This window comes from Salmo salar, chromosome 07 (genome assembly GCF_965601325.2).
Source record: "Salmo salar chromosome 07, fSalSal1, whole genome shotgun sequence".
Lineage (NCBI taxonomy): Eukaryota > Metazoa > Chordata > Actinopteri > Salmoniformes > Salmonidae > Salmo > Salmo salar.
In genome coordinates, this window is record NC_138297.1 from 68,016,555 (window position 1) to 68,031,612 (window position 15,058).

Genomic DNA, 15,058 nt, shown 5'->3' on the forward strand with positions numbered 1-15,058 from the left:
TTCCATGAAAATATGTTCTTGGACTGGTGTAAGAGAGATGGTGGAAACTCCCTCTAGCCCATGCACAGTCCTACACCAATTCAATGCTTTTAAATGTGTGGGTTGGAGAGCATGAGTATTGGTATTCATGTACATTGCAAACCCTGTCTGTCCCTGTGGTTAGCTCCTCTCACTCCGGTGACTACAACCAACCATGTCTGAAGCCTGGCTGGTTGGTTCCACACGAGGCAGGCAGCCATCAGAGCTGCGTCATTCTCTGGGGCTGGAGCTTCCTGCTTCAGATCAGCTGATTTAAACATTCAGTGAGGTGAAATGTTCAGATTGTAGCATATAGAAATGTAATGTGTAGCTGACGCGTTCAATTCACTGTTCTACATGACGGAAGATATCTGTCCTACACAACAGACGATGTCTGTTCTACACACAATCTATGTATATTCTGTATATAATGCACCCTCCTGAACAGACCCTTACTTACTCTACCAATCTGATCAGTCTATCACCATGTGGAGGTCTACCTGGTCAGTTTATAGCCGTGTGGAGGTCTACCTGGTCAGTCTATCGCCGTGTGGAGGTCTACCTGGTCAGTCTATCGCCATGTGGAGGTCTATTGCCGTGTGGAGGTCTACCTGGTCAGTTTATAGCCGTGTGGAGGTCTACCTGGTCAGTCTATCGCCATGTGGGGTCCCGAGGGGCTCCCGAGTAGCACAGCGGTCTAAAGCACTGCATCTCCGTGCAAGAGGCGTCCCTGGTTCGTATCCAGGCTGTATCACATCCGGCCATGATTGGGAGTCCCATAGGGCGGCGCACAATTGGCCCAGCGTCGTCCGGGTTTGGCCGGGGTAGGCCGTCATTGTAAATAAGAATTTGTTCTTAACTGACTTGCCTAGTTAAATAAAGGTTAAATTAAAAAATATATAAATAAATGTGTAAGTCTACCTGAATATCCATTTACACCACTCAGATATTACCCATCTCATTTCAACCATACGAATGGGTGATTCTGCTGACTGATACTTTTGTGTGCAGTCGTGGCCAAAAGTTTTGAGAATGACACAAATATTAATTTTTACAAAGTCTGTTGCCTCAGTTTGTATGATGGCAATTTGCATGTAATCCAGAATGTTATGAAGAGTGATCAGATGAATTGCAATGAATTGCAAAGTCCCTCTTTGCCATGCAAATGAACTGAATCCCCCAAAAACATTTCCACTGCATTTCAGCCCTGCCGCAAACGGACCAGCTGACATCATGTCAGTGATTCTCTCGTTAACACAGGTGTGAGTGTTGAAGAGGACAAGGCTGGAGATCACTCTGTCATGCTGATTGAGTTCGAATAACAGACTGGAAGCTTCAAAAGGAGGGTGGTGCTTGGAATCATTGTTCTTCCTCTGTCAACCATGGTTACCTGCAAGGAAACACGTGCCATCATCATTGCTTTGCACAAAAAGGGCTTCACGGGCAAGGATATTGCTGCCAGTAAGATTGCACCTAAATCAACCATTTATCGGATCATCAAGAACTTCAAGGAGAGTGGTTCAGTTGTTGTCAAGAAGGCTTTAGGGCACCCAAGAAAGTCCAGCAAGCGCCAGGACCGTCTCCTAAAGTTGATTCAGCTGCGGGATCGGGGCACCACCAGTACAGAGCTTGCTGAGGAATGGCAGCAGGCAGGTGTGAGTGCATCTGCACGCACAGTGAGGCAAAGACTTTTGGACGATGGCCTGGTGCCAAGAAGGGCAGCAAAGAAGCCACTTCTCTCCAGGAAAAACATCAGGGACAGACTGATATTCTGCAAAAGGTACAGGGATTGGACTGCTGAGGACTGGGGTAAAGTCATTTTCTCTGATGGATCCCCTTTCCAATTGTTTGAGGCATCCGGAAAAAAGCTTGTCCGGAGAAGACCAGGTGAGCGCTACCATCAGTCCTGTTTCATGCCAACAGTAAAGCATCCTGAGACCATTCATGTGTGGGGTTGCTTCTCAGCCAAGGGAGTGGGCTCACTCACAATTTTGCCTAAGAACACAGCCATGAATAAAGAATGGTACCAACACATCCTCCGAGAGCAACTTCTCCCAAACATCCAGGAACAGTTTGGTGACGAACAATGCCCTTTCTAGCATGATGGAGCACCTTGTGATAAAAGTGATAACTAAGTGGCTCGGAACAAAACATCGATATTTTGGGTCCATGGCCAGGAAACTCCCCAGGCCTTAATCCCATTGAGAACTTGTGGTCAATCCTCAAGAGGCGGGTGGACAAACAAAACCCCACATATTCTGACAAACTCCAAGCACTGATTATGCAAGAATGGGCTGCCATCAGTCAGGATGTGGCCCAGAAGTTAATTGACAGATTACCAGGGCGGATTGCAGAGGTCTTGAAAAAGAAGGGTCAACACTGCAAACATTTACTCTTTGCATCAACTTCATGTAATTGTCGATAAAAGCCTTTGGTACTTATGAAATGCTTGTAGTTATATTTCAGTATTCCATAGTAACATCTGACAAAAATATCTAAAGACACTGAAGCGGCAAACTTTGTGGAAATAAATATTTGTGTCATTCTCAAAACTTTTGGCCACAACTGTATATAGTGAATCCCCTTAAAATTAGTGGATTCGGCTATTTCAGCCCCACCCGTTGCTGACAGGTGTATAACACCGAGCACACAGCCATGCAATCTCATTGGCAGTAGAATGGATTTACTGAAGAGCTCAGTGACTTTCAACGTGGCACCGTCATAGGATGTCACTTTTCCAACAAGTCAGTTCGTCAAATGTATGCCCTGCTAGAGCTGCCCCGGTCAAATGTAAGTGCTGTTATTGTGAAGTGGAAATGTCTAGGAGCAACAACGGCTCAGCCGTGAAGTGGTAGGCCACACAAGCTCACAGAATGGGACCGCTGAGTGCTGAAGCGCGTAATGCGTAAACATTGTCAGTCCTCAGTTGCAACACTCACTACCGAGTTCCAAACTGCTTCTGGAAGCAATGTCAGGACAATAACTGTTCGTCGGGAGCTTCATGAAATGGGTTTCCATGGCCAAGTAGCCGGACACAAGCCTAAGATCACCATGCTCAATGCCAAGCGTTGGCCTGAGTGGTGTAAAGCTTGCCGCCATTGGACTCTGGAGCAGTTGAAATATGTTCTCTGGAGCGATGAATCACGCTTCACCATCTGGCAGTCCAATGGACGAATCTGTGTTTGGTGGATGCCAGGAGGACGCTACTTGCCTCTATGAATAGTGCCAACTGTAAAATTTGGTGGTCTGGTGCAGTTTTTGATGGTTCGGGCTAGGCCCCTTAGTTCCAGTATAGGGAAATCTTTATTCTACAGCATACAATAACATTCTAGATTATTCTGTGCTTCCAACTTTGTGGCAACCTGTTTCAGCATAACAATGCCCCCATGCACAAAGCGAGGTCCATACAGAAATGGCTTGTTGAGATCGGTGTGTAAGAACTTGACTGGCCTGCACAAAGCCCTGACCTCAACCCCATTGAACACCTTTGGGATGAATTGGAACGCCGACTGCGAGCCAGGTCTAGTCACCCAACATCAGTGCCCGACCTCACTAATGACCTTGTGGCTAAATGGAAGCAAGTCCCCGCAGCAATGTTCCAACATCTAGTTGAAAGCCTTCCCAGAAGAGTGGAGGCTGTTGTAGCAGCAATGGGGGGACCAACTCCATATTAATGCCCATGATTTTGGAATGAGATGTTGGACGAGCAGGTGTCCACATACTTTTGGTCATGTAGTGTATTTGACCCTGAATGTCTGTTCTCAATGATGAGTGCAATTGCTGTAATGATGTGGTCCCACATCCACAGACTTAGATCAGATAAAAATGGACTGTATCATTACAATACACTAGTATGAAGTCAGGACATCATGTCTATGATGACATTAATCACCACCTTAAAGAGATACTCCGGTACTTTTCTATACTTTTTAGCCAGTTGTTCTGAAAGCCTCCAGCCACTCACAAGCCCACTCACAAGCCCGGAAATGGCATACTACGTCGCATATGTGCATTACGTCATTGATCTCTCTCTCTGCTGTGTCCACTGACTGGATAACGCTGGGCAGGCCTCTTGCTAGCTGTCACTCAAATGCAAGAGGCTGACGCTCATTGGCTAGAACTTGAATTGCTAGGGGGCTGGCCCACGTTGGGGGAAATGTAGAGAAAATGTCTTTAAAAAAACAGTTGCTTTTAAACTAGGGATTTGATGGTTAATTGAGGTAAAATAATTCTGCTCATAGATTAAGCATGTATGACCTATACACCCTATACATATCCAGCCCAAAGCGGGAGGTTTAAAAAAGTACTTTGTTAGTTGCCAAAGTCCCGGAGCATATCTGTAACTGACTTTCTGCACTCTACATCGTACATCTTTTTATATGACATATGTTCCTTTTCATTCTATTAATATAAAGAATTCTGTTAACACAGCAGAGAGTGTTTACTGTCTGCCATTGGATAAATAAAAACTTTGAACTTAAACAGCAGAAGACGCAACATCGGCACCTATCCAAGGACAGTTAAGTATTAACAATAAATGGCTGAGTAAATGTTAACTATTCATCTGTGTAGAATTCTTGACTTTAGGTGTTTGATACCAAAGGATCCCAGAGTTGATCTGAAAGATGAGGACCTTCGTTGTTCTGCTGTTTGTTCTCTGCAGCTGTCTCTCTGAGCTGCAGGTTTTTCAAAGTAGAGACAATGACAAGAAGCCAATCTTTATGGAAACCACACAGAGGGTCAGCGAGAGCCAGGTGGAGGAACAGAGAGACCTACTCCAGGAGCTGAGAGCCATTGTGGCTCAACAGAGCACCAAACTGAATGAGATGGGAGCCACCGTGGAGGAACAGAGAGTCCTACTCCAGGAGCTGAGAGCCATTGTGGCTCAACAGAGCACCAAACTGAATGAGATGGGAGCCACCGTGGAGGAACAGAGAGTCCTACTCCAGGAGCTGAGAGACATTGTGGCTCAACAGAGCACCAAACTGAATGAGATGGGAGCCAACATGGAGGAACAGAGAGTCCTACTCCAGGAGCTGAGAGCCATTGTGGCTCAACAGAGCACCAAACTGAATGAGATGGGAGCCACCGTGGAGGAACTGAAGAGAGAGAACAGAGAGAGACCGAAGGTGGCCTTCTCAGCCTCGCTGTCTGAATCCAAAGGACCAAATAGTGATGATGGCATCCTGGTCTACAAACATGTCTTCAACAATATTGGTGAGGCTTACAGTCCAGTGACAGGTATCTTCAGAGCACCGGTTAATGGAGTCTACTACTTCACATACACTGCCTTTACAACCTCCAGCAAGAAGAGAAGAGTGTCGCTGTATAAAAATGGACTTCTAATGGTGACTGTGACCGATGATGTTTCAGACTCAGAGGACGGTGGATCCAATGGTGTCACACTGAAGTTGGATGCAGGAGATGAAGTCTACACTCGTCTGATGGCAGGCTATTACATCTTTGATGACAATAATCACCACAGCACCTTTACTGGCTTTCTGCTCTTCACTTAGAAAACACTTAATTCTATACCTGAATCGTACTGCTTTTTAATGATTTTATGACATATGACCAGTGTGAACTAAGCGTTGATAACAAGGTGAAAAACAAACAATCTTGTGTCTTCATCATTTAACCCAACACATCTGGATCAGAACCAACCAGTCCAGGGGGATATATTAAGCTTGAGGTATTTTTCAGTTATTTCTGTACGGACTGGTCGGGTGATGCAATCTTTGTGCTGCTTTGTGTAAGAATGAAAGTGTAGACCTGATTCTCTTTTCAATAACTGACTACTGAATCATTTTATAAATAATTTGTTTGATCTATGAGACAGAATGGGAAGTTGGGTAGTGTCCTCCATGTTTTGTCTAATGAATAAAGAAATGTTCTTCTCCAATTAACAAAGACAACGACTAAATAATATTTCAGTTAAATGATTTATTTTTTGGGAGGTAAAGTAGTACATAAATAACTGGTAATCATTTACAGCGTATTGGTTTCACTTCCAGAACTCTCTTAGAAGCCAGATGGTACATTGAGAAACAACTGATCTAATATTAAATAAATTCAACTAAACAATAAGTAAAGAACATCTATCGGTAAGTAATAATATAATGATGTCCTCTTCTTCTTTTCAAATATCATAAACCAAACATGACACATTTTTTAAAATAAAATTACAAACAGAAAAAAAGGCAATTTACATAATTTGAGAAATAAATCTGACTTCAACATCCATTATGTAGTAAGAAACATAACATGTTACAGGCATGATCCTTAAATGTTTTTATATATATATATATATATACTGAACAAAAGTAGAAATGCAACATGCAACAATTTCAACTATTTTACTGAGCTACTGCTCATTTAAGGAAATCAGTCAATTGAAATAAATTCATTAGGCCTTAATCTATGGATTTCACATGACTGGGCAGGGGCACAGATGGGGAGCCAGGCCCAGCCAATCAGAATGAGTTTTTCCCCACAAAAGGGCTTTCTTACAGACATAAATACTCCTCAGTTTCATCAGCTGTCCAGGTGGCTGGTCTCAGATGATCCCAGAGGTGAAGATGGCGGATGTGGAGGTCCTGGGTTAGGCAGAAAGCACTGAGCCAGGCTGAAACACCTACATTTTGGAGCTGCCTTACTCAACAAAACAAAAAGAGACCATGTTTGTATGCGGCTTCATTACCTCAATTATGTTTTTTTTGCAAACTGATATGTGACACGTATTAATGATAAAATAACATTTTTATTTTATTTATTTCACCTTTATTTAAACAGGTAGGCTAGTTGAGAACAAGTTCTCATTTACGACTGCGACCTGGCCAAGATAAAGCATAGCATTTCGACACATACAACAACACAGAGTTACACATGGAATAAACAAAACATACAGTCAATAATACAGTAGAACAAAAGAAAACAAAATGTCTATATAGAGTGAGTGCAAATGAGGTAAGATAAGGCAATAAATAGGCCATGGTGGCAACGTAATTATAATATAGCAATTAAACACTGGAATGGTAGATGTGCAGAAGATGAATGTGCAAGTAGAGATACTGGGGTGCAAAGGAGCACGATAAATAAATACAGTATGGGGATGAGGTAGGTAGATATATGGGCTGTTTACAGATGGGCTATGTACAGGTGCAGTGATCTGTGAGCTGCTCTGACAGCTGGTGCTTAAAGCTAGTGAGGGAGATATGAGTCTCCAGCTTCAGAGATTTTTTCAGTTCATTCCAGTCATTGGCAGCAGAGAACTGGAAGGAAAGACGACCAAAGGAGGAATTGTCTTTGGGGGTGACCAGTGAGATATACCAGCTGGAGCGCGTGCTACAAGTGGGTGCTGCTATGATGACCAGTGAGCTGAGATAAGGCGGGGCTTTCCCTAGCAGAGACTTGTAGATAACCTGTAGCCAGTGGGTTTGGCGACGAGTATGAAGCGAGGGCCAACCAACGAGAGCGTACAGGTCGCAGTGGTGGGTTGTGTATGGGGCTTTGGTGACAAAACGGATGGCACTCTGATAGACTGCATCCAGTTTGTTGAGTAGAGTGTTGGAGGCTATTTTATAGATGACATCACTGAAATCGAGGATCGGTAGGATGGTCAGTTTTACGAGGGTATGTTTGGCAGCATTAGTGAAGGGTGCTTTGTTGCGATATAGGAAGCCGATTCTAGATTTAATTTTGGATTGGAGATGCTTAATGTGAGTCTGGAAGGAGAGTTTACAGTCTAACCAGACACGTAGGCATTTGTAGTTGTCCACGTATTCTAAGTCAGAGCCGTCCAGAGTAGTGATGCTGGACGGGTTAGTAGGTGCGGGCAGTGATCGATTGAATAGCATGCATTTAGTTTTTCTTGCGTTTAAGAGCAGTTGGAGGCCATGGAAGGAGAGTTGTATGGCATTGAAGCTCGTCTGGAGGTTAGTTAACACAGTGTCCAAAGAAGGGCCAGAAGTATACAGAATGGTGTCGTCTGCGTAGAGGTGGATCAGAGAATCACCAGCAGCAAGAGCAACATCATTGATGTATACAGAGAAGAGTCGGCCCAAGAATTGAACCCTGTGGCACACCCATAGAGACTGCCAGAGGTCCAGACAACAGGCCCTCCGATTTGACACACTGAACTCTATCAGAGAAGTAATTGGTAAACCAGGCGAGGCAATCATTTGAGAAACCAAGGCTGTCGAGTCTGCCAATAAGAATGTGGTGATTGACAGAGTCGAAAGCCTTGGCCAGGTCGATGAATACGGCTGCACAGTAATGTCTCTTATTGATGGCAGTTATGATGTCGTTTAGGACCTTGAGTGTGGCTGAGGTGCACCCATGACCAGCTCTGAAACCAGATTGCATAGCGGAGAAGGTACGGTGGGATTCGAAATGGTCGGTAATCTGTTTGTTAACTTGGCTTTCGAAGACCTTAGAAAGGCAGGGTAGGATGGATATAGGTCTGTAACAGTTTGGGTCTAGAGTGTCACCCCCTTTGAAGAGGGGGATGACCACAGCAGCTTTCCAATCTTTGGGAATCTCAGATGATATGGAAGAGAGGTTGAACAAGCTAGTAATAGGGGTTGCAACAATTTCGGCAGATCATTTTAGAAAGAGAGGGTCCAGATTGTCTAGCCCGGCTGATTTGTATGGGTCCAAATTTTGCAGCTCTTTCAGAACATCAGCTATCTGGATTTGGGTGAAGGAGAAATGGTGGGGACTTTGGCGGGTTGCTGTGGAGGGTGCCGGGCAGTTGACCGGGGTAGGGGTAGCCAGGTGGAAAGCATGGCCAGCCGTAGAGAAATGCTTATTGAAATTCTCAATTATAGTGGATTTAGCAGTGGTAACAGTGTTTCCTAGCCTCAGAGCAGTGGGCAGCTGGGAGGAGGTGCTCTTATTCTCCATGGACTTTACAGTGTCCCAGAACATTTTTGAGTTAGTACTACAGGATGCAAATTTCTGTTTGAAAAAGCTAGCCTTAGCTCTTCTAACTGCCTGTGTATATTTGTTCCTAACTTCCCTGGAAAGTTGCATATCACGGGGGCTATTCTATGCTAATGCAGTACGCCACAGGATGTTTTTGTGCTGGTCAAGGGCAGACAGGTCTGGAGTGAACCAAGGACTATATCTATTCCAAGTTCTACATTTTTTGAGTGGGGCATGCTTATTTAAGATGCTGAGGAGGGCACAACATGCAAAGCAGGTGGGGCTATTTTTTTTTGTATACAGAGATTGGGTTAGAGGCAGCCCTATATATACAGAGATTGGGTTAGAGGCAGCCCTATATATACAGAGATTGGGTTAGAGGCAGCCCTATATATACAGAGATTGGGTTAGAGGCAGCCCTATATATACAGAGATTGGGTTAGAGGCAGCCCTATATATACAGAGATTGGGTTAGAGGCAGCCCTATATATACAGAGATTGGGTTAGAGGCAGCCCTATATATACAGAGATTGGGTTACAAATCAAATTCCATCCATAAATCCCTTTCTATATCATCAGTCACAAAGTGCTTTTACTGTAAGCCGGCCTAGATCCCTATGCAAGCAGCAGTATAGTGACAAGTAAACATCTCCTTAGAAGGAAGAAACCTTGAGAGGAACAAGTGTCAGGGAGAAACTTAATTTCTCCTCGGCGCCTTCTCAAAACCCATTGGAGGAGAAGATCAGAGGGGAAGGACCTCTAGCTTTTTCGCAATGTGTTTTGAGAAGGAGAGGAGGAGAGAGAGGACGTTTGAGATTCTCCCTCAGACGGGAGGAGGCCCATCCTCCTCGCAGGTTGACGTTTATTGTCATTAATCTTGCCCTGGAGGCAGAACTGCGTGATTTTCATTCGATGGGCCAGCTGCAAAGTAAAAATAGGCTATATTGTAAAAATTCATGAAAACAAACATTTGCTTTTTGGTCTTCTTTTAAGTTTGGGATTAGTCATTAGGGTTAGCAGTGTGGTTAAGGTTAGGTTAAAATTGATATTTTATGACTTTGTGGTTGTGCCAGCTAGCGACCACTCTGCAGGCTGCCTCTAGGGCAAGATTCATGACAATAAAATACATCCTCCTCTTGCTGTACATGTTAGAAGCCAATAATACATAAGACCACTAGGTGGTGACATCCCACCAGGAAAACTAATGGTAACCGTGAACAGACCAAGGTTGTGACATCCCACCAGGAAAACTAATGGTAACCGTGAACACAGACCAAGGTGGTGACATCCCACCAGGAAAACTAATGGTAACCGTGAACACAGACCAAGGTGGTGACATCACATCAGGAAAACTAATGGGAACCGTGAACACAGACCAAGGTGGTGACATCACACCAGGAAAACTACTGGGAACCGTGAACATAGACCAAGGTGGTGACATCACACCAGGAAAACTACTGGGAACCGTGAACACAGACCAAGGTGGTGACATCACATCAGGAAAACTAATGGGAACCGTGAACACAGACCAAGGTGGTGACATCACACCAGGAAAACTACTGGGAACCGTGAACACAGACCAAGGTGGTGACATCACACCAGGAAAACTAATGGGAACCGTGAACACAGACCAAGGTGGTGACATCAAACCAGGAAAACTACTTGCCAGGTTTCCTGGAGAAGTTCACTGACACTTTTTACAGAATGACATCAATAACCTCATGAAAACAGTGACCTGTGTTTTTAAAGACGTTAGTCGGTGTGTGTGTATATATTTGTGCTCGTGCGTGTCCGTGCGTGAGTAGGAGGGCACCATGGAGAGAGTATTCATTTTTAGTCATATACCAAACTGCACTCATACTCTGTCTAACTGTGGGAGTCATCATCATGTTTGTGGTTGAGTGAACCAGAGACCAAGCAGTTCTTCACGGAGTGTGTGTACTTGAACTTCGAGCATTATTACTGACTGCTATAGCCTCCAGTGGGAACAGACTGAGTGGTGAGTTTGAACAGTTTATGAGAAAGTGATACACACTTCCCTTCAGACTCATCCAGGGGCCATCCCAGAGACTCATTCTCCTTCTGTCTCTCCTGAAATATTAGCCTCATCCATCCCAGAGACTCCTTCTCTCTCTCTCTCTCTCTCTCTCTCTCTCTCTCTCTCTCTCTCTCTCTCTCTCTCTCTCTCTCTCTCTCTCTCTCTCTCTCTCTCTCTCTCTTCTGTGAAGACAAAGAGGTCTTACAGGAGCCAGAAGAGGTAAATGTGTGAGCTGGTCTGTAAATGGAGCAATTCCAGCTTTAATTTGCTATTAAGTGAGAACAAGATGCACTAAATTCTACATTAGAAAGGGAGAGGAGAAAGAGAGAACCCACTGACACCCCTATCAGATCACAGCAAAATCACATTCTACTTTAACAGAGCAATATTTAATCATGAGGCATCCAAGCTGAACAAACGGCATACTATTAAGAAATGCTATAGATGGAAGGAAAGTAGTGTAGAAACCTACCAGAAAGCAATTAATCAACAACAAATTCAATTCCTTTTAGACAACTTCCTGGACAAAACGTTTCACTGCAATAGCGAAGGTGTAAACTTGGCAGTAGAAAGCCTAAATAGCTTCACTATCAAATCTAAACATTTCAACCAGACAACCTAAGAAAATGAACAACAATGACAAATGGTTTGATGAAAAGTGCAAAATCCCAAGAAAGGAATTGAGGAACATATCTAACCAAAAACACAGAGACCCAGAAAACCTGAGCCTACGCCTTCACTATGGTGAATCACTAAAACAATACAGAAATACACTACGGAAAAAGAAGGAACAGCACGTCAGAAATCAGCTTAATGTATTTGAAGAATCCATAGACTCTAAACACTTCTGGGAAAATTGGAAAACACAAATAGTTATCTATCCAAAATGGAGATGTATGGGTAAACCACTTCGAAAAATATTTTTTTTATAACAAAGAACAAACAGCAAAAACACATACATGAACAATAGAACATTTTAGTCAGCTATTAAAGACTACCAGAACCCACTGAATTCTCCAATGACATTGAATGAACTACAGGACAAAATACAAACCCTCTAACCCAAAAAGGCCTGTGGTGTTGATGGTATCCTAAATGAAATGATAAATTATACAGACCACAAATTTCACTTGGCTATACTTAAACTCTTTAACATCATCCTCAGCTCTGGCATCTTTCCTAAAACTTGGAACCGAGGACTGATCACCCCAATCCACAAAAGTGGAGACAAATCCGACCCCAATAACTACAGTGAGATATGTGTCAACAGCAACTTTGGGAAAATTCTCTGCATTATCACTAACAGCAGACTCCTACATTTCCTCAGTGAAAACAATGTATTGAGCAAATGTCAAATTGGCTTTTTACCAAATTACCGTACGACAGGCCACATATTCACCATGCACCCCCTTATTGACAAACAAAACACAACAAAAGCAAAGTATTCTCATGCTTTGTTGATTTCAAAAAAGCTTTTGACTCAATTTGGCGTGATGGTCAGCTATGGACATTTATGGAAAGTGGTGTTGGGGAAAAACATAACATTATAAAATCCATGTACATAAACAACAAGTGTGCGGTTAAAATTGGCAGAAAACACACCCATTTCTTTCCACAGGGCCGTGGAGTGAGACAGGGATGCAGCTTGAGCCCCACCCTCTACAACATATATATCAATGAACTGGCGAGGGCACTAGAACATTCTGCAGCACCCTCTACAACATATATATCAATGAACTGGTGAGGGCACTAGAACATTCTGCAGCACCCGGCCTCACCCTCTACAACATATATATCAATGAACTGGTGAGGGCACTAGAACAGTCTGCAGCACCCGGCCTCACCCTCTACAACATATATATCAATGAACTGGTGAGGGCACTAGAACATTCTGCAGCACCCGGCCTCACCCTCTTCAACATATATATCAATGAACTGGTGAGGGCACTAGAACATTCTGCAGCACCCGGCCTCACCCTCTTCAACATATATATCAATGAACTGGTGAGGGCACTAGAACAGTCTGCAGCACCCGGCCTCACCCTCTTCAACATATATATCAATGAACTGGTGAGGGCACTAGAACATTCTGCAGCACCCGGCCTCACCCTCTTCAACATATATATCAATGAACTGGTGAGGGCACTAGAACAGTCTGCAGCACCCGGCCTCACCCTCTTCAACATATATATCAATGAACTGGTGAGGGCACTAGAACAGTCTGCAGCACCCGGCCTCGCCCTACTAGAATCTGAAGTCAAATGTCTACTGTTTGCTGATGATCTGGTGCTTCTGTCCCCAACCAAGGAGGGCCTACAGCAGCACCTAGATATTCTGCACAGATTCTGTCAGACCTGGGCCCTGACAGTAAATCAATCAATCAAATGTATTTATTAAGCTCTTCTTACATCAGCTGATGTCACAAAGTGCTGTACAGAAACCCAGCCTAAAACCCCAAACAGCAAGCAATGCAGGTGTAGAAGCACGGTGGCTAGGAAAAACTCCCTAGAAAGGCCAGAACCTAGGAAGAAACCTAGAGAGGAACCAGGCTATGAGGGGTGGCCAGTCCTCTTCTGGCTGCCGGGTGGAGATTATAACAGAACACGGCCAAGATGTTCAAATGTTCATAGATGACCAGCAGGGTCAAATAATAATAATCACAGTGGTTGTCGAGGGTGCAACAGGTCAGCACCTCAGGAGTAAATGTCAGTTGGCTTTTCATAGCTGATCATTCAGAGTATCTCTACCGCTCCCTCGAGAGAGAAAGAAAGAAAGAAAGAAAGAAAGAAGAGAAAGAAAGAGAGAATTAGAGAGAGCATGCTTAAATTCACACAGGACACCGGATAAGACAGGAGAAATACTCCAGAAAAAACAGACCGACCCTAGCCCCCGACACATAAACTATTGCAGCATAAATAATACAAAAATAATGGTGTTCTAAAAAAGGTCCAGTCGCCAGGACCACAAATACAAATTCCATCTACAAACCTTGGCATAAACATCAGCACCACAGGTAACTTCCTCAAAACTGTGAACGATCTGAGAGACAAGGCAAGAAGGACCTTCTATGCCATCAAAAGGAACATAAAATTCGACATACCAATTAGGATCTGGCAAAAAATACTTGAATCAGTTATAGAACCCATTGCCCTTTATGGTTGTGAGGTCTGGGGTCCGCTCATCAACCAAGAAAAAACAGAGAAAACTATAACGCTATTTGGCCCTAAACAGAGAGTACACAGTGGCAGAATACCTGACCACTGTGACTGACCCAAGATGAAGGAAGGCTTTGACTATGCACAGACTCAGTGAGCATAGCCTTGCTATTGAGAGAGGCCGCCATCAGCAGACCAGCCTCTCAAGAGAAGACAGGCTATGTGCACACTGCCCACAAAATGAGGTGGAAACCGAACTGCACTTCCTAACCTCCTGCCAAATGTATGACCATATTAGAGACACATATTTCCCTCAGATTCACAGACCCACAAAGAATTTGAAAACAATCCAATCTTGAAAAACTCCCATATTTATTGGTTGAAATACAGTACCACAGTTGTGCCATCACAGCAACAAGATTTGTGACCTGTTGCCACAAGAAAAAGGCAACCGGTGAAGAACAAACACCATTGTAAATACAACCCATATTTATGCTTATTTATTTTCCTTTTTTACTTTAACTATTTGCACATTGTTACAACACTGCACATAGCCATAATATGACATTTGAAATGTCTCTATTCCTTTTAAACTTTTGTTGTTTATTATTGTCTATTTCACTTTTGATTATTATCTATTTCACTTGCTTCTGCAATGTAAACATGTTTCCCATGCCAATAAAGCCCTTTGAATTGAAGAGAGAGAGTTGATTTAAACACCTGCTCACTTACGGTATAACACCAGTCTTTGACCGGTACCCCCTGTGTATAGCCTCGCTACAGTTATTTTATTGTTGCTCTTTAATTATTTGTTATTTTTCTATTTTCTTCTTTTTTTATTTTTTATTTTTTACTACAGTTTATTTTAGTAAGTAATTCTTACACTTATTTTTCATAAAACTGCATTGTTTGTTAAGGGCTT

At 43.4% G+C, this 15,058-nt stretch overlaps 1 protein-coding gene across 1 annotated transcript; it reads left to right on the forward strand.

Moving 5' to 3' along the window:
* The first annotated feature begins 4,569 nt into the window (after window positions 1-4,569).
* LOC123743801 (uncharacterized) lies at window positions 4,570-5,933 on the forward strand. Its single transcript, XM_082978002.1, has one exon. It carries the CDS (start codon window positions 4,644-4,646, stop codon window positions 5,532-5,534), a length of 891 nt encoding a protein of 296 aa, XP_082834128.1. The 5' UTR covers window positions 4,570-4,643; the 3' UTR covers window positions 5,535-5,933.
* The last annotated feature ends 9,125 nt before the right edge of the window (window positions 5,934-15,058 follow it).